Here is a 26,301-nt window from a genome sequence, read left to right on the forward strand (position 1 = left end):
CCACCCAGGTGCAGGAGCTGACACTTGGCCTTGTTGAATGCCATGAGGTTGGCCTGGGCACACCTCTGCAGCCTGCCCAGGTGCCTCTGGATGGATCCCTGCCCTCTGGCAAGTCAACTGTGCCACACAGCTTGGTGCCAGCTGCACACTTGCTGTGGGTGCACTGATCCCTCTGTCCATGTCACTGACTGTATAGGTATCAGTATAGGTTGAGGACTGAGCTGCTGGAAGGCAGTAGGGGTAAAAGGATCTAGGGTCCTAGCTGATGTGGGGTTGACCATAAGCCAGCAATGTGCTCTTGTGGCCAGGAGGGCCAAGGCCATCCTGGGGTGGATTAGAAGGGCTGTGGTTAGTAGGCCAAGAGAGGTTCTCCTTCCGTTCTACTCTGCCCTGCTAAGACTGCAGCTGGAGTAGTGTATCCAGTTCTGAGCCCCTGAGTTCAAGAAGGACCTCAGGGAACTGCCTGAGAGAGTTCAGCACAGAACCACAAAAATGATGAAGGCAGTGGAACATCTTCCTTAGGAGGAGAGCCTGAGGGAGCTGGGGCTGTGCTGCTTGGAGACTGAGCTGAGGGGGCTGAGAGATAACCTCGTTCATGTTGCTGAGGGTATGCAGGGTGAGTGCCAGGAGGCTGGAGCCAGGCTCTGCTTGCTGAGTGATGCCCAATGACAGGACAAGGGGCAATGGCTTTAAGCTGAGGCACAGGAGGTTCCATGGAAACAGGAGGAGGAATTTTTTCCCTGTGAGGGTGATGGAGCACTGGCACAGGCTGCCCAGGGGGGTTGTGGAGTCTCCCTCTCTGGAGATATTCAAAACCCACTTGGATGCATTCCTGTGTGATCTGGCCTAGGTGATCCTGCTGTGGCAGGGGGGTTAGACTGGATGAGCTGCAGCCCCTGACAGTCTGTGATTCTGTGAAACGTTGAGTTTGCCAAAGAGGTGACATGAAATAAGTTCTGCCAAGCCCCTGGGGTGCTGCATCATTAGCCAGCTTCTCACATGCAGGGTGAGCTAAAGCTGGGCTGTGTTGTTCAGCCAGTGGTTTCTGACATGATGGTTTTACCCAGGGAGCTGTCATTACTTCTCAGGTCAATGTGCAAAGCATCCTGATTTGCACAGGATCACAGAAAACAGCCAGTTGGAAGAGGCCTCCAAGCTCATCCAGTCCAACTTTCCACCCAGCACTGCAGGCTCAACACCAAACCAACCAAACCACGTCCCCAGGCACCAGCTCCACAGGCTGCTTAAACACCTCCAGGGATGGGGACTGCAGCACTGCCCTGGGCAGAGCATTCCAATGGCTGAGAACTCTCTCTGGCAAGAAATATTTCCTAGCATCCAGCCTGAACCTGCCCTGGGGCAGCTTGGAACCATTTCCTCTGCTCCTGTGCCTTGCCACCAAGGAGCAGAGCCTGCCCCCTCCTCGCTCCAGCCTCCCTGCAGGCAGCTGGAGACAGCAATGAGCTCTACCCTCAGCCTCCTCTTCTGCAGGCTGCACACCCCCAGCTCCCTCAGCCCCTCCTGCTAACCCATTTGCTCCAGCTCACTTGCTGCTGCTCCCTGCTTTCCCACCATTGAACTACCACCCTGCAAGTCAGGGGGGATATTGGGCCATGGAGGAAACTTTGCTCCTTGGTGCACATGTGAGGAGAAACTGTGGAGCCAGCCCTGCTTGACAGTACTTAAGCTATAGCCACATGCTGTAAGTGACACCTCTTCATGCATAGCAACTGATCCTCCTGTTTAGCTTCTCTGGAGTTTGCTGCTGCTGTTTAAACCCTTCCATTTCTCCAGGTGCTAGGTGCCAGCTCCATTCTTAAAAGCAAGGCTTGTTTGATTTGAGGGTGACTGGGGGTGCCTGCTGCCAAGCACTCCTGCTGCTTGCAGCCTGCAGTGGGTCTGAACGACTGCAATGGCATTCTGAACTGGAGCTGTAGCATACTTACTGTTCATGCCCCTGGTGATAGCATTACCTATGAAAAGGGAGGAGGAGGATCAAGTGGCAGTGCATTGTACATCTGTTTTGAGGCCAAAATGCATTGTGGAGTTGGTTACTTTACACTTAGGCATAGAATAACCCTGCCTGGTTGAGCCGAAGCCATTTCTTAGAGACAGCTGATAAGTTTTTAATATAGCTTTAATTATTCATGCAGTGATTGCCTGAAGATTCCATGGGTTGTTGGTTTGGGTGGGTTTTTTTTTCCCAAAGCTTCATTAAGCAAGCTTTCCTTTCCATGTTGAGAACAATCACAGGCTCACAGGATGTCAGGGCTTGGAAGAGACCCAAGGAGATCATCGAGTCCAACCCCCCTGCCAGAGCAGGACAATCCTATCTAACACAGTATGCTCAGGGCTGGAAGAGACCTCACAGATCATCAAGTCCAACCCTTTAGCACAGAGCTCAAGGCCAGACCATGGCACCAAGTGCCACGTCCAGTCCTGCCTTGAACAGCTCCAGGGACGGCGACTCCACCACCTCCCCGGGCAGCCCATTCCAGTGTCCAATGACTCTCTCAGGGAAGAACTTTCTCCTCACCTCCAGCCTAAATCTCCCCTGGCACAGCCTGAGGCTGTGTCCTCTTGTTCTGGTGCTGGCCACCTGAGAGAAGAGAGCAACCTCCTCCTGGCCACAACCACCCCTCAGGTAGTTGTAGACAGCAATAAGGTCTGCCCTGAGCCTCCTCTTCTCCAGGCTAACCAATCCCAGCTCCCTCAGCCTCTCCTCGTAGGGCTGTGCTCAAGGCCTCTCCCCAGCCTCGTCGCCCTTCTCTGGACATGCTCAAGCATCTCAATGTCCCTCCTAAACTGGGGGGCCCAGAACTGAGCACAGCACTCAAGGTGTGGTCTAAGCAGTGCAGAGTACAGGGGCAGAATGATCTCCCTGCTCCTGCTGACCACACCATTCCTGATGCAGACCAGGATGCCACTGGCTCTCTTGGCCACCTGGGCACACTGCTGGCTCATATCACACAGAAACACATCCAGACAGGGCTGCAAAGGCTCCAGAGAAGGAGACTCCACAATCTCTCCGGACAGCCTGTGCCAGGGCTCTGGGACCCTTACAGGAAAGAAGTTCCCCCTTGTGTTGAGCTGAAACCTCAACACAAATGAATCAAAGCTGCAAGCAGATTAAACTCCACATGATCTGCTTGCTCTGACAGCCTGACAAATTCCTGAGGTTTCCTGAAGCAGACTTCTGCTTCCCAGGCAGTCAGACTTGCTTTGGAGGTCAAACAGCAGCTGAGAGAGGTGGGGGGTTCAGCCTGGAGAAGAGAGGGCTCAGGGCAGAACTCATGATCTTGAAAGTCTCTTCCAACCTGGTTGAGCATATGATTCATTGCTGTCTACAGCTACCTGAAAGGAAGCTGTAGCCAGGTGGGGTTGGGCTCTTCTCCAGGCACCCAGGAACAGAACAAGAGGACACAGCCTCAGGCTGTGCCAGGGAAGGTTCAGGCTGGATGTTAGGAGGAAGTTCTTCACAGCAAGAGTGATTGGCATTGGAATGGGCTGCCCAGGGAGGTGGTGGAGTCACCATCCCTGGAGGTGCTCAAGCAAAGCTTGGATGGGGCACTTAGTGCCATGGGTTAGTTGATTAGAAGGTGTTAGGTGGTAGATTAGACTTTATGATCTCGAAGGGCTTTTCCAACCTGATTAATTCTGTGATTCTGTGATTCCTGGATCTGCCAGGGATCTACTTGAAAGAATGCATCAAATTCTGGGCTCCCCAGTTCAAAAGGGACAGGGATCTACTGGAGAGAGTCCAACAGAAGGCTCTAAGGATGCTGAAGGGACTGCAGCACTGCCTGAGGAGGAGAGGCTGAGAGCCCTGGGGCTGCTTAGGCTGCAGAGGAGAAGGCTGAGAGGGGATCTGAGCAATGTCTATCAAGAGCTGAGGGCTGGGGGTCAGGAAGGAAGGCACAGGGACAGCCTCTGCTCACCTGTGCCCTACCATAGGACAAGGGGCAAGGGATGGAAACTGCAGCACAGGAAGCTCCACCTCAGCATGAGGAAGAAGTTGTTGAGTGTAAGGGTGAGAGAGCCCTGGAACAGGCTGCCCAGAGAGGTTGTGGAGTCTCCTTCTCTGGAGCCTTTGCAGCCCTGTCTGGATGTGTTCCTGTGTGACCTGTGCTGGATTCTCTGCTCCTGCTCTGGCCAGGGGCTTGGACTGGGAGATCTTCACAGGTCCCTTCCAACCCCTAACATCCTCTGATCTGTAACCCTCTCACAGGGTTTCTTAGACTAGCAAAGCCCTTCAAGCTCATGGAGTCCAATCATTAGTTTCACACTGACAAGTCCTTAACTAAACCAAATCCCTCAGCACAACATCTCATCAGTGTGAATCCCTGTGGTTGGAAAGGACCTCCAGCATCAGCCAGTCCATTGGGAATGTCCTGCTGTGAATTGTGACTTGGCTTTATCACCTTTTCACGCAGCCTAATCATTTTAGAAGGGAGAGCCATGAGTGCTGCTTCCTTTCAGCATCTCCTATACAGAAATGCTACACTGTGGCATTTTCCATTGAGGAGCAAAAGAAAATGCCCAGGATGTAGACTGCTGTATAGTTAAGTGTGAAGTGATTGGCCTGCTTAGCAGGTGTGAAAATCCTTTTGATCTCTCTAGCACCAACTTTCAGTTGTAGCTTGCTATCTTAAAGCCACAGGAGAAGGTAGATTATCAGCTTATCAATAGTGATGAACTTCTGTTTAGTTACAAGTGTGAAGGCAGTGGAACTGTGATTGTATTCCCTGTGCTTTACTTCTTCCTTTGGCACTGCTGCCTACACAACCCAGAGGGTTTGTGTGGCTACCAAATGTAGCCACCCCTGGAGTGCTGTGTCCAGTTCTGGGCTCCTCAATTCGAGAGAGATGTTGAGGTGCTGGAAGGTGTTTGGAGAAGGGCAGCAAGGCTGGGGAGGAGCCTGGAGCAAAGCCCTGTGAGGAGAGGCTGAGGGAGCTGGGGGTGTGCAGCCTGCAGCAGAGGAGGCTCAGGGCAGAGCTCATTGCTGTCTGCAGCTGCCTGAAGGGAGGCTGTAACCAGGTGTGGTTGGGCTCTTGTGCCAGGCAAGCAGCAAGAGAAGAAGGGGACACAGTGTGAAGTTGTGTCAGGGGAGGTCGAGGCTGGATGTTGTTAGGAAGTTGTTGTCAGAGAGAGTGATTGGCATTGGAATGGGCTGCCCAGGGAGGTGGTGGAGTGGCTGTGCCTGGAGGTGTTGAAGCCAAGCCTGGCTGGGGCACTTAGTGCCATGGTCTGGTTGGTTGGGCAGGGCTGGGTGCTAGGTTGGGCTGGGTGAGCTTGGAGCTCTCTTCCAACCTGCTTGATTCTGTGATTCTATGATTAGGTTTGAGTGTATTTGATGTGGCAGGTTTGGGGCTGGGTTGGGTTTTGTGGCCTTTTCCCCCTGTACCTTGGGACAGCTTTTAAGCTGCTGGTATCATTCAGCTGCAGTGCCAGCCTGACAGGTTTAAACTACAGCTTGATTAAAAGCAAAACTGATTTGGAAAGAGTCCTTCTGAGTGCACATGCACAAGAAGCCAGCCCACTGATGTAACTCCTCAGAGGCACTGTGCAGGGCACAGCCAGGGGTATCCTGGCCTGCATCAGGAATGGTGTGGCCAGCAGGAGCAGGGAGGTCATTCTGCCCCTGTACTCTGCACTGCTTAGACCACACCTTGAGTGCTGTGTTCAGTTCTGGGCCCCCCAGTTTAGGAGGGACATTGAGATGCTTGAGCGTGTCCAGAGAAGGGCGACGAGGCTGGGGAGAGGCCTTGAGCACAGCCCTACGAGGAGAGGCTGAGGGAGCTGGGATTGGTTAGCCTGGAGAAGAGGAGGCTCAGGGGAGACCTCATTGCTGTCTACAACTACCTGAGGGGAGGTTGTGGCCAGGAGGAGGTTGCTCTCTTCTCTCAGGTGGCCAGCACCAGAACAGGAGGACACAGCCTCAGGCTGTGCCAGGGGAAATTTAGACTGGAGGTGAGGAGAAAGTTCTTCCCTGAGAGAGTCATTGGGCACTGGAATGGGCTGCCCGGGGAGGTGGTGGAGTCGCCGTCCCTGGAGCTGTTCAAGGCAGGACTGGACGTGGCACTTGGTGCCATGGTCTGGCCTTGAGCTCTGTGCTAAAGGGTTGGACTTGATGATCTGTGAGGTCTCTTCCAACCCTGATGATGCTGTGACACTGTGATCTGGGGCCAGTGGAGAAGAAACTCCTTAGAGTCACTCTCAGGCTGTTCCCCACCCGCCTTTGTTCCTGTGAGCTGGCTAACTTCAGCCTGTCAGAGCTGCCTAAATGCAGCAGGTTCTGTGCAAAGTCTTTCCCCTCCCCTCAGGAGGGCACTTGTAGAGCTAACTGAGCCTATCATTCCAGCACAGACGGCCAGAAACTCAATCCTACCTGGAGCCTGGAGGAGCCTCTTCGGTGTCAGCTCCTCGTTAATGAATCTGTTACATTAGCCTGTGCTGACAGGGAGCACTGAGAGCACTTTGTTGTACATGAGGGCTTGTATTGTTTGATCAGTACATAACTGAGAGGGCATTGATGTATAAAGGTGCTTGTAGAGCAGCAGGAGGGGATTGGATTAGGTCAGTGTTTGCTCTGCTCCAGCATCACTGGGAGCCGGGGCCAGAGCGCTGAGCTCCACCTCGGCTTCCTCCTGAAAGGGCTACCAGCTGCACTCCAGCAGCCCTTTTTCACTGCCTTCCCACCACATTGGAGAGGTTTGGCAGCTCAGAAGGTCTGAGTGATTCAAATTGGGACTTTGTTGTTGCCTGAGAAGCAGCCAGGTTCCTCTTGCCTGTTAGCTGCACTGCCTCAGGCAGACAGAGGGTAGGAATAGCACAGTTAGTTTGTGTGCCCAATTAACAGAGGAGGCTCTGCATTAGCAGGTGTGTCTGCTTTAACTGGCTTCTGGGTGGAAAGGACAAGGGAAAAGGACACTGAGTGCAGCCTCAGCAGGTTTGCTGCCCACACCAAGCTGTGTGGTGCAGCAGCCAGGCTGGAGGGCAGGGATCCATCCAGAGGGACCTGGACAGGCTAAAGAGGTGGGCACAAGCCAAGCTCAGGAGGTTCAGCAAGACCAAGTGCAAGGTCCTGCAGCTGGGTCAGGGCAATGCCAAGCACAAATTCAGGCTGGGCAGTGCCTGGCTGGAGAGCAGCACTGAGGAGAGGGACTTGGGGGTGCTGCTGGACAAGAGGCTCAGCATGAGCCAGCAGTGTGCACTTACAGCCCAGAAAGCCAAGCAGAGCCTGGGCTGCAGCAGCACAAGTGTGGCCAGCAGGGCCAGGGAGGGGATTCTGCCCCTCTGCTGTGCTCTGCTGAGACCCCACCTGAAGTACTGCATCCAGTTCTGGAGCCCCTGGGACAAGAGGGCTGTGGAGATGCTGGAGAGTGTCCAGAGCAGGGCCAGGAGGATGCTGAGAAGGCTGCAGCAGCTCTGCTGTGAGCACAGACTGAAAGAGTTGGGGCTGTGCAGGCTGGAGCAGAGGAGGCTCCCAGGGGACCTTCCTGTGGCCTTTAAGGATCTGAAGGGGCCTTCTAAAAAGCTGTGGAGGGACTTTTTAGGCTGTGAGGGAGTGCCTGGACTGGGGGGAATGGAGCAAAGCTGGAGGTGAGGAGAGTCAGAGTGGCCATGAGGAGGAAGTTGTTGAGCATGAGAGTGGTGAGAGGCTGGCATGGGTTGCCCAGGGAGGTGGTTGAGGCCCCATGGCTGGAGGTGTTTAAGGCCAGGCTGGCTGAGGCTGTGTGCAGCCTGCTCTAGGGTAGGGTGTCCCTGGGCATGGCAGGGGGGTTGGAACTGGCTGCTCCTTGTGGTCCCTTCCCACCCTGACTAATTCTACAGTTCTATGATTCTATGAAACAAGAACAAGAGGAAGGAAATCCACTCCCCAACAGCTGGTGTGGGTTATTCCCTAAGAAATATATGGAGGAAGGACAGCAATCTCATTTTTGTCTCACAGGAAACTGATGCTCTTAATGAGGTTTAAGAAGACCAAGTGCTGGCTCCTGCACTTTGGTCACATCAAACCTAAGCAGTGCTGCAGGCTTAGGAAGGAGTGGCTGGAAAGGAGTCCAAATGGAGAAGGTTCTAGGGGTGCTGAGGTGCAGCCAGCTGAACATGAGCCAGCAGTTATGCCCAGGTGGTCAAAAAGACCAAGGGCATCCTGGTATCCATCAAGAACAGTGTGTCCAGCAGGAGCAGGGAAGTGATTGTGCCACTTTACTTGGTCCCAGTGGGGACATGGCTTGAGTAGAATCATAGAATAATTTAGGTTGGAAGGGACCTCAAAGATCATCCAGTTCTGACCCCCTGACATAGGCAGGGACACCTTCCACTAGAAAAGGTCACTCAAGGCCTCATCCAGCCTGGCCCTGAACACCTCCCTGGAGGTTGTGGAGCACAGAATCACCTAATGGGATCAAAGATCACATTGGGTGATTCTGTGCTCCACAATCTCCCTGGGCAACCTGTGCCAGTGTCTCACCACCCTCACTATAATGAACTTCTAACATCCAGTTTCAATCTCTCCTCTGCCAGTTCAAACCCATTCCTCCTCATCCTGTCATTACAAGACCTTGTCAATAGAGGGATGGAGCAGATCAGGCCCACCCAGCAAGAGTTTAGGAAGGGCAGGTCCTGCCTGACCAACCTGATCTTTTGTGCTCAGGTTCCTGCCTGGTTAATGTGGGGCAGGCTGTGGATGGAGTCTGCCTGGACTGCAGCAAAGCCTTTGCAACTGTCTGCCACAGCAAGCTCCTGGCACAGCTGGCAGCTCCTGGCTTGGATAGATTCACTCTGATATGGGTCAAGAACTGGCTGCAGGGCTGGGCCCAGAGAGTGGTGGTGAATGGTGCCACATCCAGCTGGCAGCTGGCACTGGTGGTGTGCCCCAGGGATCAGTGCTGGACACAGGCCTGTTCAGTACCTTCACAGATGATCTGGAGCAGGAGATTGAATCCAGCATCAGTGAGTTTGCAGGTGACACCAAGCTAGGAGCAGGTGTGGAGGTGCTGGAGGTTAGCAGAGCCCTGCAGAGGGACCTGGCCAGGCTGGATGGGTGGGCAGAGGCCAATGGGATGAGACTGAACAAGACCAAGGGCAGGGTTCTGCACTTTGGCCACAACAACCCCAAGCAGCACTACAGGCTGGGGCCAGAGTGGCTGAGAGCAGGCAGGCAGAGAGGGAGCTGGGGGTGCTGGCAGAGAGGAGCTGAAGCTGAGGCAGCAGTGCCCAGTGGGCAGCAGAGCCAGTGGCATCCTGGGCTGGCTGAGGAGCAGTGTGGGCAGCAGGACAAGGGAGGTTCTTGTGCCCCTGTGCTCAGCACTGCTCAGGCCACCCTTTGAGTGCTGTGTCCAGTTCTGGGCTGCTCAATTCAAGAGAGATGTTGAGGTGCTGGAAGGTGTCCAGAGGAGTCCACAAATCCTATGAGGAGAGGCTTTAGGAGCTGGGGGTGTGCAGCCTGCAGCAGAGGAGGCTCAGGGCAGAGCAAATTGCTCTCTACAACTCCCTGAAGGGAGGCTGTAGGCAGGTGGGGTTGGGCTCTGCTGCCAGGCAAGCAGCAAGAGAAGAAGGGGACACAGTGTGAAGTTGTGGCAGGGGAGGTCTAGGCTGGATGTTGTTAGGAAGTTGTTGTCAGAGAGAGTGATTGGCATTGGAATGGGCTGCCCAGGGAGGTGGTGGAGTCTCTGCCTAGAAGTGTTGAAGCCAAGCCTGGCTGGGGCACTTAGTGCCATGGTCTGGTTGCTTGGCCAGGGCTGGGTGCTAGCTTGGCCTGGCTGAGCTTGGAGCTCTCTTGCAGCCTGCTTGATTCTCTGATTCTCTGTTCATGAGCAGTGCAGTATCTGTGCATGCTAAGCCTGTTGAACAGCTTTTGCAGGAGCCAACCCAGGGACATTTACTGACAGAATCTCTTCTTTCTGATCAGAGGACCCTTCTTGTTGGCTCTGGGCAAGTCCTGGCATCCAGAGGAGTTTAACTGTGCTCACTGCAAAACCTCCATGGCTTACATTGGGTTTGTGGAAGAGAAAGGGGCCCTGTACTGCGAGGGCTGCTACGAGAAGTTCTTTGCCCCCGAGTGCTCCAGGTGCCAGAGGAAGATCCTTGGGGTAAGTGATGAGCACTTGGCTTGCTTTTTCAGTGAGGTTAACTGCAGCATTCAGTGGCTCTCTGTAAGGAAATGCCCTTTCATCTGGGCCAGCTGGCACGCTTCCAAACATACTGTGTGACCTTTGCAGCTGCCACCAGAGCTGGAATATGCTTTTGGCTCTCCCACGTTCATCTCCTGTGTAGGTGAAGCTGTTCTGTAGCTGTTTCCATTGCTACTTTGTTCTTGAGCAAAATGCTTTATAACAGGCAGCTTTCTCCAGGAAGGGGAGAGTGGGAAAAAGAAGGAAGAAGGAGTCCTCCTTGGCTGAAGTGAGCACTGCTGGACATGTTGGTTTGCTAGATGTGAAACAGGGAATAGAAGACACTGCCCCTGCTGAATTAAGCCTGCCAGCTGAAAGCCCACTGCTTCACTGCAGGCAGCAATGTGTCTGGACTCTTGGGAATGTGGGGTCACACAGGGCCTCTGGCAGGGCAATTCTCAAGCCACATTTTGGCAGAGCAACAATCAGAATGTTCTGTGTGATGTCTTCTGATGTTCAGCAGGCCTGTGGAGACATCAGAGATGCTGCTTTCCTTATTTCAGGGGAGCTGTGTTGCTGAGATCCTAATTAAAATGGAAGAGGTGAACAAGCAGGTTGCTGAATCTCTCCTAAGGTGCATTGAAAATGAAAGGTTGCTTATGACAGCTGAGGGCATGAGCACATCATTAACCCCAGCACCTTGGTTGGTGCAATCCCAAGCACAGCTCCAGGCTGGGTGGGGAATGGCTGAGAGCAGCCCTGAGGAACAGGCCCTGGGGGTCTGGGCTGATGAAAAGCTCAACAGGAGCCTGCAGTGGGAGTGCAGCCCAGACACAACCCTGTGCTGGGCTGCAGCAAGAGCAGTGTGGGCAGCAGGGCAAGGGAGGGGATTCTGCCCCTTGGCTCTGCTCTCCTCACACCCCACCTGCACTCCTGGGGGCAGTTCTGGAGCCCCAGCACAAGCAGGACATGGAAGTGTTGGAGCCAGTGCAGAGGAGGCCACCAAGATGCTGAGAGGGCTGCAGCAGCTCTGCTGTGAGGACAGGCTGAGAGAGTTGGGGCTCTGCAGCCTGGAGGAGAGAAGGCTTGGAGGAGACCTTGGAGTGGCCTTGCATTATCTGAAGGGGGATACAGGAAGGCTGGGGAGGGCTGTCTGGTAATGAGAGGATGAGGAGGAATGGGTTTGAAGTGGCAGAGGGGAGATTGAAACTGGATGTTAGGAAGAAGTTGTTTGCAGTGAGGGTGGTGAGACACTGGCACAGGTTGCCCAGGGAGGTTGTGGAGCACAGAAGCTTCTGTGCTCCACAACCTCCCTGGAGGTGTTCAAGGCCAGGTTGGATGAGGCCTTGAGCAACCTGTTCTAGTGGGAGGTGTCCCTGCCTATGGCAGGGGGTTGGAACTGGCTGAGCTTTGAGGTCCCTTCCAACCTAACCCATTCTCTGATTCTCTCTATGCCCAAACCCTTCTCTAATCAGCGCTAGGAAACAAAATACTCTTGAAACCCAGGGAGGGTGCAGTCACAACCAGGGCAGTGCAGTCCTGATGTCAAACTGCTGTGTCAGTAACACTTTCTCTGATCCCCACAGGAGGTCATCAATGCTTTGAAACAAACCTGGCACGTTTCCTGCTTCGTCTGTGCAGCCTGTCATAACCCCATCCGCAATAACGTCTTCCACTTGGAAGATGGAGATCCCTACTGTGAGACAGGTAAGCAGCAACACAACCTGCAAGCATCATACAAGGGAAGGGAGTGGGGGCAGGAGTGTGGGAATAAATTCCTTTTTCAGAGGTGTCTCCAAAAATTCATGTGAGTTTGATAATGTCAGCTCAGAGCAGCAACAAATGCTGTAGGTGCTTTGTGTCTTCAGCAGGAGCTGGGGGATATGTGTTTGGCAGGAGCAACTCAGTGCCATGATCTGGTTGAGTGGCCAGGGCTGGGTGCTAGGTTGGACTGGATGAGCTTGGAGCTCTCTTCCAACCTGCTTCATTCTCTATGATTCCTATGGTCTGGTTGGTTGGACAGGGCTGGGTGCTGGGTTGGACTGGATGAGCTTGGAGCTCTCTTCAAACCTGGAGGTGTTGAAGCCAAGCCTGGCTGGGGCACTTAGTGCCATGGTCTGGTTGATTGGCCAGGGCTGGGTGCTAGGTTGGACTGGATAAGCTTGGAGCTCTCTTCCAACCTGCTTCATTCTCTCATACTATGATTCCTATAGACTCATTGATTGGCCAGGGCTGGGTGCTAGGCTGGACTGGATGAGCTTGGAGCTCTCTTCCAACCTGCTTGATTCTCTCATACTATGATTCCTATAGTCTGGTTGATTGGCCAGGGCTGGGTGCTAGGTTGGACTGGATGAGCTTGGAGCTCTCTTCAAACCTGGAGGTGTTGAAGTAAAGCCTGGCTGGGGCACTTAGTGCCATGGTCTGGTTGATTGGACAGGGCTGGATGCTAGGTTGGACTGGATGAGCATGGAACTCTCTTCCAGCCTGCTTAATTCTGTTCTATTCAGTATTTGCTGCAGCTGTTTCCACCACTCACAAGTACCACGACTCAGGCAAGTCAAGAAGTAAAGGTTAATTCATAATTCATGAGGCTAATGAGATTTATTCCAGGATTAGTAGGAATTTAAGACTGGAATGGGCTGCCCAGGGAGGTAGTGGAGTTGCTGTCCCTGAAGTGTTGAAGGCAAGCTTGGATGGGGCACTTAGTGCTATGGTCTGGTTGATTGGCCAGGGATGGGTGCTGGGTTGGGCTGGATGAGCTTTGAGCTCTCTTCCCACCTGCTTGATTCTCTGATTCTAACATCTTTTAGCATTGGTTCTACAGAGTCACTGTAATGTTCAGGTTGGCAAAGCCCCTCAGGATCACTGAGTCCAACCATTAACCCTACTCTGAGATGTTCACCCCAAACCATATCCCCAAAGTACCACATCCAAACGACCTTTGAACACAGAGAATCACAGAATCATGTCATTGTCAGGCCTGGAAGTGACCTCAAAGATCATATACATCCCACCACCTTGATATTGCAAGAACACCTCACACTAGATCAGGTTGTTCAGAGCCACATCCAGCCTGGCCCTAAAGACCTCCAGGGATAGAACTTCCACCACCTCCCTGGGCAATCTGTTCCAGTCTCTCACCACACTCATGCTGAAGAAATTCTTCCTAAGTCTAAATTGACCCTTCTCCTTTCATCAGTCCTATCGCTGCCTGACAGCCTAAAAAGTCCTTCTCCAGCTTTCTTGTATTGTAAAATCATAGAATCAAGCAGGTTGGAAGAGAGCTCCAAGCTCAGCCAGCCCAACCTAGCACCCAGCCCTGGCCAAGCAACCAGACCATGGCACTAAGTGCCCCAGCCAGGCTTGGCTTCAACACCTCCAGGGATGATGACTCCACCACCTCCCTGGGCAGCCCATTCCAATGCAAATCACTCTCTCTGCCAACAACTTCCTCCTGACATCCAGCCTAGATCTCCCCTGGCACAACTTCACACTGTGTCCCCTTTTTCTCTTGCTGCTTGCCTGGCAGAAGAGCCCAACCCCACCTGGCTACAGCCTCCCTTCAGGTAGCTGCAGACAGCAATGAGCTCTGCCTTGAGCCTCCTCTTCTGCAGGCTGCACACCCCCAGCTCCCTCAGCCTCTCCTCACAGGGCTCTGCTCCAGGCCCCTCCCCAGCCTTGCTGCCCTTCTCTCAACACCTTCCAGCACCTCAACATCTCCCTGCAATTGAGGAGCCCAGAACTGAACACAGCACTCAAGGTGTGGTCTAAGCAGTGCAGAGTACAGGGGCAGAATGACCTCCCTGCTCCTGCTGGCCACACCATTCCTGATGCAGGCCAGGATGCCACTGACTCTCTTGGCCACCTGGGCACACTGCTGGCTCATGTTCAGGTGGGTGTCAATCAGCACCCCCAGATCCCTCTCTGTCTGGCTGCTCTCAGCCACTCCAACCCCAACCTATATCCCTGCATGGGGTTGCTGTGGCCAAAGTGCAGCACCAGCACTTGGAGCTATTGAAGCCATCCCCTTGGCCTCTGCCCATCTGTGCAGGCTGTCATTGCCAGCTTTCCTTCTTCCTAGTGCAGAGGAGGCTTCTAACTCCATATATGTGCAAAGGAGGCTTCTAATTGCATATCTGTCCTTGAAATTGCAATGGCATCTGCTAGGAGATTTAAGATGCTCTGATCTGCAAAACTTTCTGGTTTCAGATGGCCATGCTAGAATTAAGTGCCAATATCTACTATTCCAATATCTAACACTCCAAACCTGGCACTTTTTAGGAGGTGCAGAGTTCTTCACCTGGTTTTGAGCATGCTGTGCACAGGAAGCATGGATAGGTGACCACAGGAGAAGTAAGCCTTGGAAGGCTCCTGCGGTATCGCAGTGCAAGCGTGTGAAAGAAAGCTGATGCCCTTCAGGCTGCCTTATCTGTTGCCCTTTCTTCAGGAGGAGAGCCAACAAACTTATCAACACACACCACAGGCCAGCTCACAAAAGCCTTTAACTGCTGGCACCAGGAAAATATCACTAAGAGATTTTTCTACCAACGTGAATGCTGAGAGCTGGAACAATGCTCAGGAGTTGCTGCCCTTCACAGGGGTTTTGTACAGATCATACAATCAAGCAGGTTGGAAGAGACCTCCAGGCTCACCCAGTCCAACCTAGCACCCAGCCCTGTCCAGTCAACCAGACCATGGCACTAAATGCCTCATCCAGTCTTTTCTTGAACGCCTCCAGGGCTTCTGCCATTTACTCTGCTCTCCTCAGACCCCACTTAGGTGTGGCCAACAGGGCAAGGGAGCAGATTCTGCCTCTTTGCTCTCCTCTGACCCCACCTAGAGTCCTGTGTGCAGTTCTGGAGTCCCCAACACAAGAAGGATGTGGAACTGTAGGTCAAACGTTGGACTGGGTGGGGAATAGCTGAGAGCAGCCCTGAGGAACAGGCCCTGGGGGTCTGGGCTGATGAAAAGCTCAACAGGAGCCTGCAGTGGGAGTGCAGCCCAGACACAACCCTGTGCTGGGCTGCAGCAAGAGCAGTGTGGGCAGCAGGGCAAGGGAGGGGATTCTGCCCCTTGGCTCTGCTCTCCTCACACCCCACCTGCACTCCTGGGGGCAGTTCTGCAGCCCCCAGCACAAGCAGGACATGGAAGTGTTGGAGCCAGTCCAAAGGAGGCCACCAAGATGCTGAGAGGGCTGCAGCAGCTCTGATATGAGGGCAGGCTCCGGGAGTTAGGGCTCTGTAGCCTGGAGAAGAGAAGACTTTGAGGAGACCTTGGAGTGGCCTTGAGTGTCTGAAGGGGACTGCAGGAAGGCTGGGGAGGGACTATTGACAAGGTCTGGTAATGAGAGGATGAGGAGGAATGGGTTTGAACTGGCAGAGGGGAGATTGAAACTGGATGTTAGGGAAGGATTCTTTGCAGTGAGGGTGGTGAGACACTGGCACAGGTTGCCCAGGGAGGTTGTGGAGCACAGAAGCATCCAATGGGATCAAAGATCCCATTGGGTGCTTCTGTGTTCCACAACCTCCCTGTAGGTGTTCCAGGCCAGGTTGGATGAGGCCTTGAGCTAGTGCCATGGTCTGGTTGATTGGCCAGGGCTGGGTGCTAGGTTGGGCTGACTGAGCTTGGAGGTCTCTTCCAGCCTGCTTGATTCTATGATTCTGTGATTGCTCACTTGAAAGGATAAAGAAGGGGATGGGAACTGTTAGTGAAGAAGGGAGGGCATCCTGGTCTTTGGATCTAGGAGCTCTCAGGTGCTGGAGTGGGTCCAGGGGAGGGCAATGAAGCTGATGAAGGGCCCAGAGAATAGATCTTATTAGGAGCAACTGAGGGAGCTGGGGATGGTTAGTGTGAAACAGAGGAGGCTGAAGGGCAACCTCATGGCAGTCTACAGCTGCCTGAAGGGACAGTGTGGAGAGGCTGCTGCTGGGCTCTTCCCACAGGGATATTTGAGACATAACAAGGGGGAATGGCCTCAAGCTGAGACTGGGGAGGTTTAGATTGGACATGAGGAAGGAGTTTTTCATGGAAAGCATGGTCAGGGACTGGAATGAGCTGCCCAGGGGGGTGGTGGAGTCACCTATCCTGAGTGTGTTTAAGGGTGGTTTGGGTGTGGTGCTTGGCGGTATGGTTTAAGGTGAATCTTGTCGAGTAGGGATCTAGGTTGGACTTGGTGACCCTGAGGGGCTTTTCTAACCTGGATGTTGCTGTGATTTGTTCAGGGTACTCATAAAAGTGGACAAGTGCCAACGCTCTGCTGCTGAGAGGGAAGCTGGAGGGGTGGCAGGGGTGACTCCTGCTGCTCTGCACATGCTGCACCTTACAGCCTGCTGTGTTTGTTTGCAGATTACTACGCTCTCTTCGGCACTATGTGTCACGGCTGTGAGTTCCCCATCGAAGCTGGAGACAGGTTTCTGGAAGCCCTGGGCCACACCTGGCACGACACTTGCTTCGTGTGCTCAGTGAGTAACGCCAGGCCACGCTTCTAACCCAGCCCGTGCCGCCCCGTGCCTGCCCACCCGCCAGCGCCGCAGCTCACAGCGCCAGAGCTCACCGCCCCACAGTTCCCAGCGCCGGAGCTCACAGCGCCAGAGCTCACCGCTCCAGAGCTCACCGCTCCAGAGCTCACAGCGCCAGAGCTCACCACTCCAGAGCTCACAGTGCCAGAGCTCACCGCTCCAGAGCTCACAGTGCCAGAGCTCACCACTCCAGAGCTCACAGTGCCAGAGCTCACCACTCCAGAGCTCACAGCGCCAGAGCTCACCGCTCCAGAGCTCACAGTGCCAGAGCTCACCGCTCCAGAGCTCACAGCGCCAGAGCTCACCGCTCCAGAGCTCACAGCGCCAGAGCTCACCGCTCCAGAGCTCACAGTGCCAGAGCTCACCGCTCCAGAGCTCACAGCTCCAGAGCTCACCGCTCCAGAGCTCACCGCGCCAGAGCTCACCGCTCCAGAGCTCACCGCGCCAGAGCTCACCGCTCCAGAGCTCACCGCTCCAGAGCTCACAGCGCCGGAGCTCACAGCTCCAGAGCTCACAGTGCCAGAGCTCACAGCGCCAGAGCTCACAGCTCCAGAGCTCACAGCGCCAGAGCTCACAGCGCCGGAGCTCACAGCTCCGGAGCTCACAGCTCCAGAGCTCACAGCGTCAGAGCTCACAGCGCCGGAGCTCACAGCGCCAGAGCTCACAGCTCCAGAGCTCACAGCGCCAGAGCTCACAGCGCCAGAGCTCACAGCGCCAGAGCTCACAGCTCCAGAGCTCACAGTGCAGGAGCTCACAGCGCCAGAGCTCACAGCTCCAGAGCTCACAGCGCCAGAGCTCACAGCGCCAGAGCTCACAGCGCCAGAGCTCACAGCTCCAGAGCTCACAGCGCCAGAGCTCACAGCGCCAGAGCTCACAGCGACGGAGCTCACAGCGCCAGAGCTCACAGCGCCAGAGCTCACAGCGCCACAGCTCACAGCTCCAGAGCTCACAGCTCCAGAGCTCACAGCGCCAGAGCTCACAGCACCGGAGCTCACAGCGCCAGAGCTCACTGCTCCAGAGATCACAGCGCCAGAGCTCACAGCGCCAGAGCTCACAGCGCCAGAGCTCACTGCTCCAGAGCTCACAGCGCCAGAGCTCACAGCGCCAGAGCTCACTGCTCCAGAGCTCACAGCGCCGGAGCTCACAGCGCCAGAGCTCACAGCACCAGAGCTCACCGCCCCACAGTTCCCAGCGCCTGAGCTCGCAGCGCCAGAGCTCACCACTCCAGAGCTCACAGCTCCAGAGCTCACAGCGCCAGAGCTCACAGCGCCAGAGCTCACTGTGCCAGAGCTCACAGCGGCAGAGCTCACAGTGCCAGAGCTCACAGCGCCAGAGCTCACAGTGCCAGAGCTCACAGCTCCAGAGCTCACAGTGCAGGAACTCACAGCGCCAGAGCTCACAGCGCCAGAGCTCACAGTTCCAGAGCTCGCAGCGCCAGAGCTCACAGCGCCAGAGCTCACAGCTGCAGAGCTCACAGTGCCAGAGCTCACAGCGCCAGAGCTCACAGCACCAGAGCTCACAGTGCCAGAGCTCACCGCCCCACAGGTCCCAGCGCCGGAGCTCACAGCGCCAGAGCTCACCGCTCCACAGTTCCCAGCGCCGGAGCTCACAGCGCCAGAGCTCACCGCCCCACAGTTCCCAGCGCCGGAGCTCACAGCGCCAGAGCTCACCGCTCCAGAGCTCACAGCTGCAGAGCTCACAGCACCAGAGCTCACAGCGCCAGAGCTCACAGCGTCAGAGCTCACAGTGCCAGAGCTCACAGCGTCAGAGCTCACAGCGCCAGAGCTCACCGCCCCACAGTTCCCAGCGCCGGAGCTCACAGTGCCAGAGCTCACAGTGCAGGAGCTCACAGCTGCAGAGCTCACCGCTCCAGAGCTCACAGTGCAGGAGCTCACAGCTGCGGAGCTCACAGCTCCAGAGCTCACAGCTCCAGAGCTCACAGCGCCAGAGCTCACCGCTCCAGAGCTCACAGCGCCGGAGCTCACAGCTCCAGAGCTCACAGTGCAGGAGCTCACAGCGCCAGAGCTCACAGCTCCAGAGCTCACAGTGCCAGAGCTCACAGCGCCAGAGCTCACAGCTCCAGAGCTCACAGCGCCAGAGCTCACAGCTGCAGAGCTCACAGCTGCAGAGCTCACAGCGCCAGAGCTCACAGCGCCGGAGCTCACAGTGCCAGAGCTCACTGCTCCAGAGGTCACAGTGCCAGAGCTCACCGCTCCAGAGCTCACAGCGCCAGAGCTCACCGCTCCAGAGCTCACCGCTCCAGAGCTCACAGCGCCGGAGCTCACAGCTCCAGAGCTCACAGCGCCAGAGCTCACCGCTCCAGAGCTCACAGCTCCAGAGCTCACAGCACCAGAGCTCACCGCTCCAGAGCTCACAGCGCCAGAGCTCACAGCTCCAGAGCTCACAGCGTCAGAGCTCACAGCGCCGGAGCTCACAGCGCCAGAGCTCACAGCTCCAGAGCTCACAGCGCCAGAGCTCACAGCGCCAGAGCTCACAGCGCCAGAGCTCACAGCTCCAGAGCTCACAGAGCAGGAGCTCACAGCTCCAGAGCTCACAGCGCCAGAGCTCACAGCGCCAGAGCTCACAGCGCCAGAGCTCACAGCTCCAGAGCTCACAGTGCAGGAGCTCACAGCGCCAGAGCTCACAGCGACGGAGCTCACAGCGCCAGAGCTCACAGCGCCAGAGCTCACAGCGCCACAGCTCACAGCTCCAGAGCTCACAGCTCCAGAGCTCACAGCGCCAGAGCTCACAGCACCGGAGCTCACAGCGCCAGAGCTCACTGCTCCAGAGATCACAGCGCCAGAGCTCACAGCGCCAGAGCTCACAGCGCCAGAGCTCACTGCTCCAGAGCTCACAGCGCCAGAGCTCACAGCGCCAGAGCTCACTGCTCCAGAGCTCACAGCGCCGCAGCTCACAGCGCCAGAGCTCACAGCTCCAGAGCTCACCGCCCCACAGGTCCCAGCGCCGGAGCTCGCAGCGCCAGAGCTCACCACTCCAGAGCTCACAGCTCCAGAGCTCACAGCGCCAGAGCTCACAGTGCCAGAGCTCACAGTGCCAGAGCTCACAGCTGCAGAGCTCACAGTGCCAGAGCTCACAGCGCCAGAGCTCACAGTGCCAGAGCTCACAGCTCCAGAGCTCACAGTGCAGGAACTCACAGCGCCAGAGCTCACAGCGCCAGAGCTCACAGTTCCAGAGCTCGCAGCGCCAGAGCTCACAGCGCCAGAGCTCACAGCTGCAGAGCTCACAGTGCCAGAGCTCACAGCGCCAGAGCTCACAGCACCAGAGCTCACAGTGCCAGAGCTCACCGCCCCACAGTTCCCAGCGCCGGAGCTCACAGCGCCAGAGCTCACCGCTCCACAGTTCCCAGCGCCGGAGCTCACAGCGCCAGAGCTCACCGCCCCACAGCTCCCAGCGCCGGAGCTCACAGCGCCAGAGCTCACAGCTCCAGAGCTCACAGCTGCAGAGCTCACAGCTCCAGAGCTCACAGCGCCAGAGCTCACAGCGTCAGAGCTCACAGTGCCAGAGCTCACAGCGTCAGAGCTCACAGCGCCAGAGCTCACCGCCCCACAGTTCCCAGCGCCGGAGCTCACAGTGCCAGAGCTCACAGTGCAGGAGCTCACAGCTGCAGAGCTCACCGCTCCAGAGCTCACAGTGCAGGAGCTCACAGCTGCGGAGCTCACAGCTCCAGAGCTCACAGCTCCAGAGCTCACAGCGCCAGAGCTCACCGCTCCAGAGCTCACAGCGCCAGAGCTCACAGCTCCAGAGCTCACAGTGCAGGAGCTCACAGCGCCAGAGCTCACAGCTCCAGAGCTCACAGTGCCAGAGCTCACAGCGCCAGAGCTCACAGCTCCAGAGCTCACAGCTCCAGAGCTCACAGCGCCAGAGCTCACAGCTGCAGAGCTCACAGCTGCAGAGCTCACAGCGCCAGAGCTCACAGCGCCGGAGCTCACAGTGCCAGAGCTCACTGCTCCAGAGGTCACAGTGCCAGAGCTCACCGCTCCAGAGCTCACAGCGCCAGAGCTCACCGCTCCAGAGCTCACAGCTCCAGAGCTCACAGCACCAGAGCTCACCGCTCCAGAGCTCACAGCGCCAGAGCTCACAGCGCCAGAGCTCACCGCGCCAGAGCTCACAGCTCCAGAGCTCACAGCGCCAGAGCTCACCGCTCCAGAGCTCACCGCTCCAGAGCTCACAGCTCCAGAGTTCACAGTGCCAGAGCTCACAGCGCCAGAGTTCACAGCGCCAGAGCTCACCGCTCCAGAGCTCACAGCGCCAGAGCTCACCGCTCCAGAGCTCACAGCGCCAGAGCTCTCAGCGCCAGAGCTCACAGCTGCAGAGCTCACAGCTGCAGAGCTCACAGCGCCAGAGCTCACAGCGCCAGAACTCACAGCTGCAGAGCTCACAGCTGCAGAGCTCACAGCACCAGAGCTCACTGTGCCAGAGCTCACAGCGCCAGAGTTCACAGCGCCAGAACTCACAGCGCCAGAGCTCACTGTGCCAGAGCTCACAGCGCCAGAGTTCACAGCGCCGGAGCTCACAGCGCCAGAGCTCACCGCGTTGGCTTCGCTGGATGTGCAGCCCAAACAAAGGCACTCTCTCAGCCATGTGCAGGGCTCGTTGCTATTGTGAGCCTGTGGCACCACTCCAGAGGAGCTGGCCTGGATTGCAAACGTGGCCTAGCATTTAACCCACGACATTTGCTTCCTCAGGGCAAGCGCTGAAGGCCATACAGGGATGGGCTGCAAGAGTACTTCTGCTGTAGAGACTGTAGCCAAAGCTTCACTGCCAATAGAGTGTGAGCAGAACAAAAACCCAGCCAAGCCCCACTCCTCATGATTGCATTTTTCTTCTTCTATAATGCTGACCCTTCCTCTGCTCCCAGCTAAGAACAGTGCCATGGACAGTGGCACTGAGTGCAGCCTCTGCAGGTTTGCTGCCCACACCGAGCTGTGTGGTGCAGCAGCCAGGCTGGAGGGCAGGGATCCATCCAGAGGGACCTGGGCAGGCTGCAGAGGTGGGCACAAGCCAAGCTCAGGAGGTTCAACAAGACCAAGGGCAAGGTCCTGCAGCTGGGTCGGGGCAATGCCAAGCACAAATCCAGGCAGGGCAGTGAGTGGTTGGAGAGCAGCCTTGAGGAGAGGGACTTGGGGGTGCTGCTGGAGGAGAAGCTCAACAGGAGCCAGCAGTGTGCACTTGCAGCCCAGAAAGCCAAGCAGAGCCTGGGCTGCAGCAGCAGAAGTGTGGCCAGCAGGGCCAGGGAGGGGATTCTGCCCCTTTGCTGTTCTCTGCTGAGACCCCACCTGGAGTACTGCATCCAGTTCTGAAGCCCCCATTCCAAGAGGGCTGTGGAGATGCTGGAGAGTGTCCAGAGCAGGGCCAGGAGGATGCTGAGAGGGCTGCAGCAGCTCTGCTGTGAGCACAGACTGAAAGAGTTGGGGCTGTGCAAGCTGGAGCAGAGGAGGCTCCCAGGTGACCTTCCAGGATCTGAAGTGGGCTACAAAAAAGCTGGGGATGGACTTTTGAGGCTGTCAGGGAGTGCCAGGACTGGGGAGAATGGAGCAAAGCTGGAGGTGGGGAGAGTGAGGCTGGAGGTGAGGAGGAAGTTGTTGGTGATGAGAGTGGTGAGAGGCTGGCATGGGTTGCCCAGGGAGGTGGTTGAGGCCCCATGGCTGGAGGTGTTTGAGGCCAGGCTGGCTGAGGCTGTGGGCAGCCTGATCTAGTGTGAGGTGTCCCTGCTGACTGCAGAGGGGGTTGTACTGGATGACCTTCAAAGGTCCTTTCTGAGGGGACCACTTAAACACCTCCTTCCCTGGAGATATTTAAGGCCAGGCTGGCTGAGGCTGTGGCCAGGCTGCTCTAGGGTAGGGTGTCCCTGGGCATGGCAGGGGGGTTGGAACTGGCTGCTCCTCGTGCTGCCTTCCAGCCCTGCCTGATTCTGTTGTTTTAAAGAGAGGAAGGTTATGCTGGCTTGAACCTGTAGTCCTGCAGCCAGAGAATATCCGTGAGAGAAAGGTAATCATTCTTCAGATGCGTGGCATAATCTCATGGTTTGGCTTGCTGAATAACACAGGGTGTCAAGGATACATCTGGACTGTATCACAGTATATCACAGTATCATCAGGGTTGGAAGAGACCTCAGAGATCATCAAGTCCAACCCTTTAGCACAGAGCTCAAGGCCAGACCATGGCACCAAGTGCCACGTCCAGTCCTGCCTTGAACAGCTCCAGGGACGGCGACTCCACCACCTCCCCGGGCAGCCCATTCCAGTGTCCAGTGACTCTCTCAGGGAAGAACTTTCTCCTCACCTCCAGCCTAAATCTCCCCTGGTGCAGCCTGAGGCTGTGTCCTCTCGTTCTGGTGCTGGCCACCTGAGAGAAGAGAGCAACCTCCTCCTGGCCACAACCTCCCCTCAGGTAGTTGTAGACAGCAATAAGGTCTGCCCTGAGCCTCCTCTTCTCCAGGCTAACCAATCCCAGCTCCCTCAGCCTCTCCTCGTAGGGCTGTGCTCAAGGCCTCTCCCCAGCCTCGTCGCCCTTCTCTGGACACGCTCAAGCATCTCAATGTCCCTCCTAAACTGGGGGGCCCAGAACTGAACACAGCACTCAAGGTGTGGTCTAAGCAGTGCAGAGTACAGGGGCAGAATGACCTCCCTGCTCCTGCTGGCCACACCATTCCTGATGCAGGCCAGGATGCCACTGGCTCTCTTGGCCACCTGGGCACACTGCTGGCTCATGTTCAGGCAGGTATCAATCAGTACCCCCAGATCCCTCTCTGTCTGGCTGCTCTCAGCCACTCTGACCCCAGCCTGTATCTCTGCATGGGGTTGTTGTGGCCAAACTGCAGCACCCAGCACTTGGAGCTATTGAAGCCCATCCCATTGGACTGGGTGACCTTTCTCTTTTATCTCACTTCAGGTCTGCAGTGACAGTTTGGAGGGTCAGACTTTCTTCTCCAAGAAGGACAAGCCCCTGTGCAAGAAACATGCTCACTCCCTCAACATCTGATGCTCAGAGCCCATCTCGCGCCGCCAGCGTACCAACTGGAAACGGAGGTTGAAACGTCTGTGCTCAATTATTGCTTGAAATGATTTAATGTCAGGTTTTTCTAGAAGGGAAGAGCAATTTAGAAGCTTGTGGAGGGGGTTGTGTGCTAATTTTTCACATGTTTATAGCTTAGGGGGGGGTTGCTGCATTAAAAAGATAGGAACTGGGGACTGCACCCAAGGCAAACGTCGCAGAGCGCCTTTCCCTCTGCGCTTGGGGTTGTATGGCCACATTTATACCTGCTTTTAGTCTGAGAAGTGAAACACCTATGAGAACAAATATCTGATGTCAGAACCCTTGGGTTTGCTGCTCTTCAGCAAAGAAAGGGAGATTGGCTTCAGCCATCCAACTCACTTAGAAGTCTAGAAGCTTGTGACTGTGTGTAGAAGGAATTGCAAGCAGAGAGAACGTGACACTGAATGCCTCGTTCAGCCAGCGATGGTCGTATCGGACACCTGTGTGCATGACACCTCCTGCACAGTCACACAGGCCTGTGCCTTGGCACTTCAGTCTGTAGGGTCTGCAAAAGACAAAGAGTTTGAGGGAGAAGTTAAGCCCAGCATTGGCTGCAGCGTGGAACAGACTGATTTAGAAGATGCCACTTTGTGTGGCCAGTAGACAAGGGAAGTTATTTTTCCCCTATGCTTAGCACACTCAGGCCACCCCTTGAGTGCTGTGTCCAGTTCTAGGCTCCTCCTCAGTTCAAGACAGATGTTGAGATGCTGGAAGGTGTCCAGAGAAGGGCAGCAAGGCTGGGGAGGGGCCTGGAGCAGAGCCCTGTGAGGAGAGGCTGAAGGAGCTGGGGGTGTGCAGCCTGCAGAAGAGGAGGCTCAGGGCAGAGCTCATTGCTGTCTGCAGCTGCCTGCAGGGAGGCTGTAGCCAGGTGGGGTTGGGCTCTTGTGCCAGGCAAGCAGCAACAGAAGAAGGGGACACAGTGTGAAGCTGTGCCAGGGGAGGTCTGTGGTAGTTGTTGTTAGGAAGTTGTTGTCAGAGAGAGTGATTGGCATTGGAATGGGCTGCCCAGGGAGGTGTTGGAGTCATCATCCCTGGAGGTGTTGAAGCCAAGCCTGGCTGGGGCACTTAGTGCCATGGTCTGGTTGCTTGGCCAGGGCTGGGTGCTAGTTTGGGCTGGCTGAGCTTGGGGGTCTCTTCCAACCTGCTTGATTCTATGATTGTGAGCTCCTGTTCTGCCAGAACACTAGCTGAAAAAACCTCCTGGTGAAGGTGTGGTGGAGGTCTGTGGCATCAGGCCAGACCTCCAAAGAGAGCAGGGAGTTACACTCTTAGGTTTGTAGTTCAGGCTTGGGATGGTTTCGAGTGCCTTTGGAAAGGGGCAGTTTGCACTGTACCTTCAAGTGAGGGCATCTTATATTCTGAATGTGAGGCCCTGCTGCTGAGTGAGAACTGCTGGAGTGCAGCTGAGGACATTGCTTTCCTGTCAGTACATTCCTTACCTTGTAGCTCATGAATATGTATGTTGGGGGTGTGCCAGACAGTGTACCCAAAATTGGCTTTCTTGCACAGCCATTAGGATTTTATTGGTCTAGGGTTGATTTCTCTCTTTTCCTCCAGATGTAGGGAAAATTGATTGTTGATTGACATAATACTGAGTTAGGCAGCTTCATATCTCTCACTTCTTGGCAGGGAGCAGAGAGACAATGCTGCCACGATGCATTTCCAGCCAGCCAGGAGGCGCAGCCAGTTCTGTAGCTTGGTAGGAATGTCTTTGTTCATGATCTGGAGCAGGGGATTGAGTCCAGCATCAGTGAGTTTGCAAGTGACACCAAGCTAGGAGCAGGTGTGGAGCTGCTGAAGGGTAGGAGAGCCCTGCAGAGGGACCTGGCCAGGCTGGATGGGTGGGCAGAGGCCAGTGGGATGAGATTGAACAAGGCCAAGGGCAGGGTTCTACGCTTTGGCCACAACAACCCCAAGCAGCACTACAGGCTGGGGCCAGAGTGGCTGAGAGCAGGCAGGCAGAGGGAGCTGGGGGTGCTGGGAGAGAGGAGCTGAAGCTGAGGCAGCAGTGCCCAGGTGGGCAGCAGAGCCAATGGCATCCTGGGCTGGCTGAGGAGCAGTGTGGGCAGCAGGACAAGGGAGGTTCTTGTGCCCCTGTGCTCAGCACTGCTCAGGCCACCCCTGGAGTGCTGTGTCCAGTTCTGGGCTCCTCAATTCAAGAGAGCTGTTGAGGTGTCGGAAGGTGTCCAGAGAAGGGCAATGAGGATGCTCAGAGGGCTGCAGCTGCTCTGACAGGCTGAGAGAGTTGGTGTTGTTCAATCTGGAGGAAATCAGGTGAAATGCAGAGAAATGAGGCCCAGCCACCAGGTTTCAGTGGAGCTGTGTGGCAGATGCACTGAAATCAGGTGAAATGCAGAGAAATGAGACCCAGCCACCAGGTTTCAGTGGAGCTGTGTTGCAGATGCACTGAAATCAGGTGAAATGCAGAGAAATGAGACCCAGCCACCAGGTTTCAGCAGAGCTGTGTTGCATTTGCATTGAAATCAGGTGAAATGCAGAGAAATGAGACCCAGCCACCAGGTTTCAGCAGAGCTGTGTTGCAGATGCACTGAAATCAGGTGAAATGCAGAGAAATGTGACCCAGCCACTAGGTTTCAGCAGAGCTGTGT

At 55.7% G+C, this 26,301-nt stretch overlaps 1 protein-coding gene across 7 annotated transcripts in view; it reads left to right on the forward strand.

Moving 5' to 3' along the window:
- The window catches only part of PDLIM5 (PDZ and LIM domain 5), a 169,225-nt gene extending 143,570 nt beyond the window's left edge, over positions 1–25,655 (forward strand). For 3 of the 7 annotated variants that reach the window (XM_064148342.1, XM_064148344.1, XM_064148345.1), the window contains 4 exons: positions 9,917–10,097; positions 11,705–11,825; positions 16,464–16,579; positions 23,549–25,655. In XM_064148342.1, coding sequence (XP_064004412.1) covers positions 9,917–10,097; positions 11,705–11,825; positions 16,464–16,579; positions 23,549–23,638 — 508 coding nt within the window. In that variant the 3' untranslated portion in view covers positions 23,639–25,655. The remainder of the gene's footprint in view (positions 1–9,916; positions 10,098–11,704; positions 11,826–16,463; positions 16,580–23,548) is intronic. The other 4 variants (XM_064148347.1, XM_064148348.1, XM_064148346.1 and 1 more) reach the window with 3 other exon arrangements.
- Positions 25,656–26,301: the final 646 nt, after the last annotated feature.

Source organism: Pogoniulus pusillus, chromosome 9 (assembly GCF_015220805.1).
Source record: "Pogoniulus pusillus isolate bPogPus1 chromosome 9, bPogPus1.pri, whole genome shotgun sequence".
Lineage (NCBI taxonomy): Eukaryota > Metazoa > Chordata > Aves > Piciformes > Lybiidae > Pogoniulus > Pogoniulus pusillus.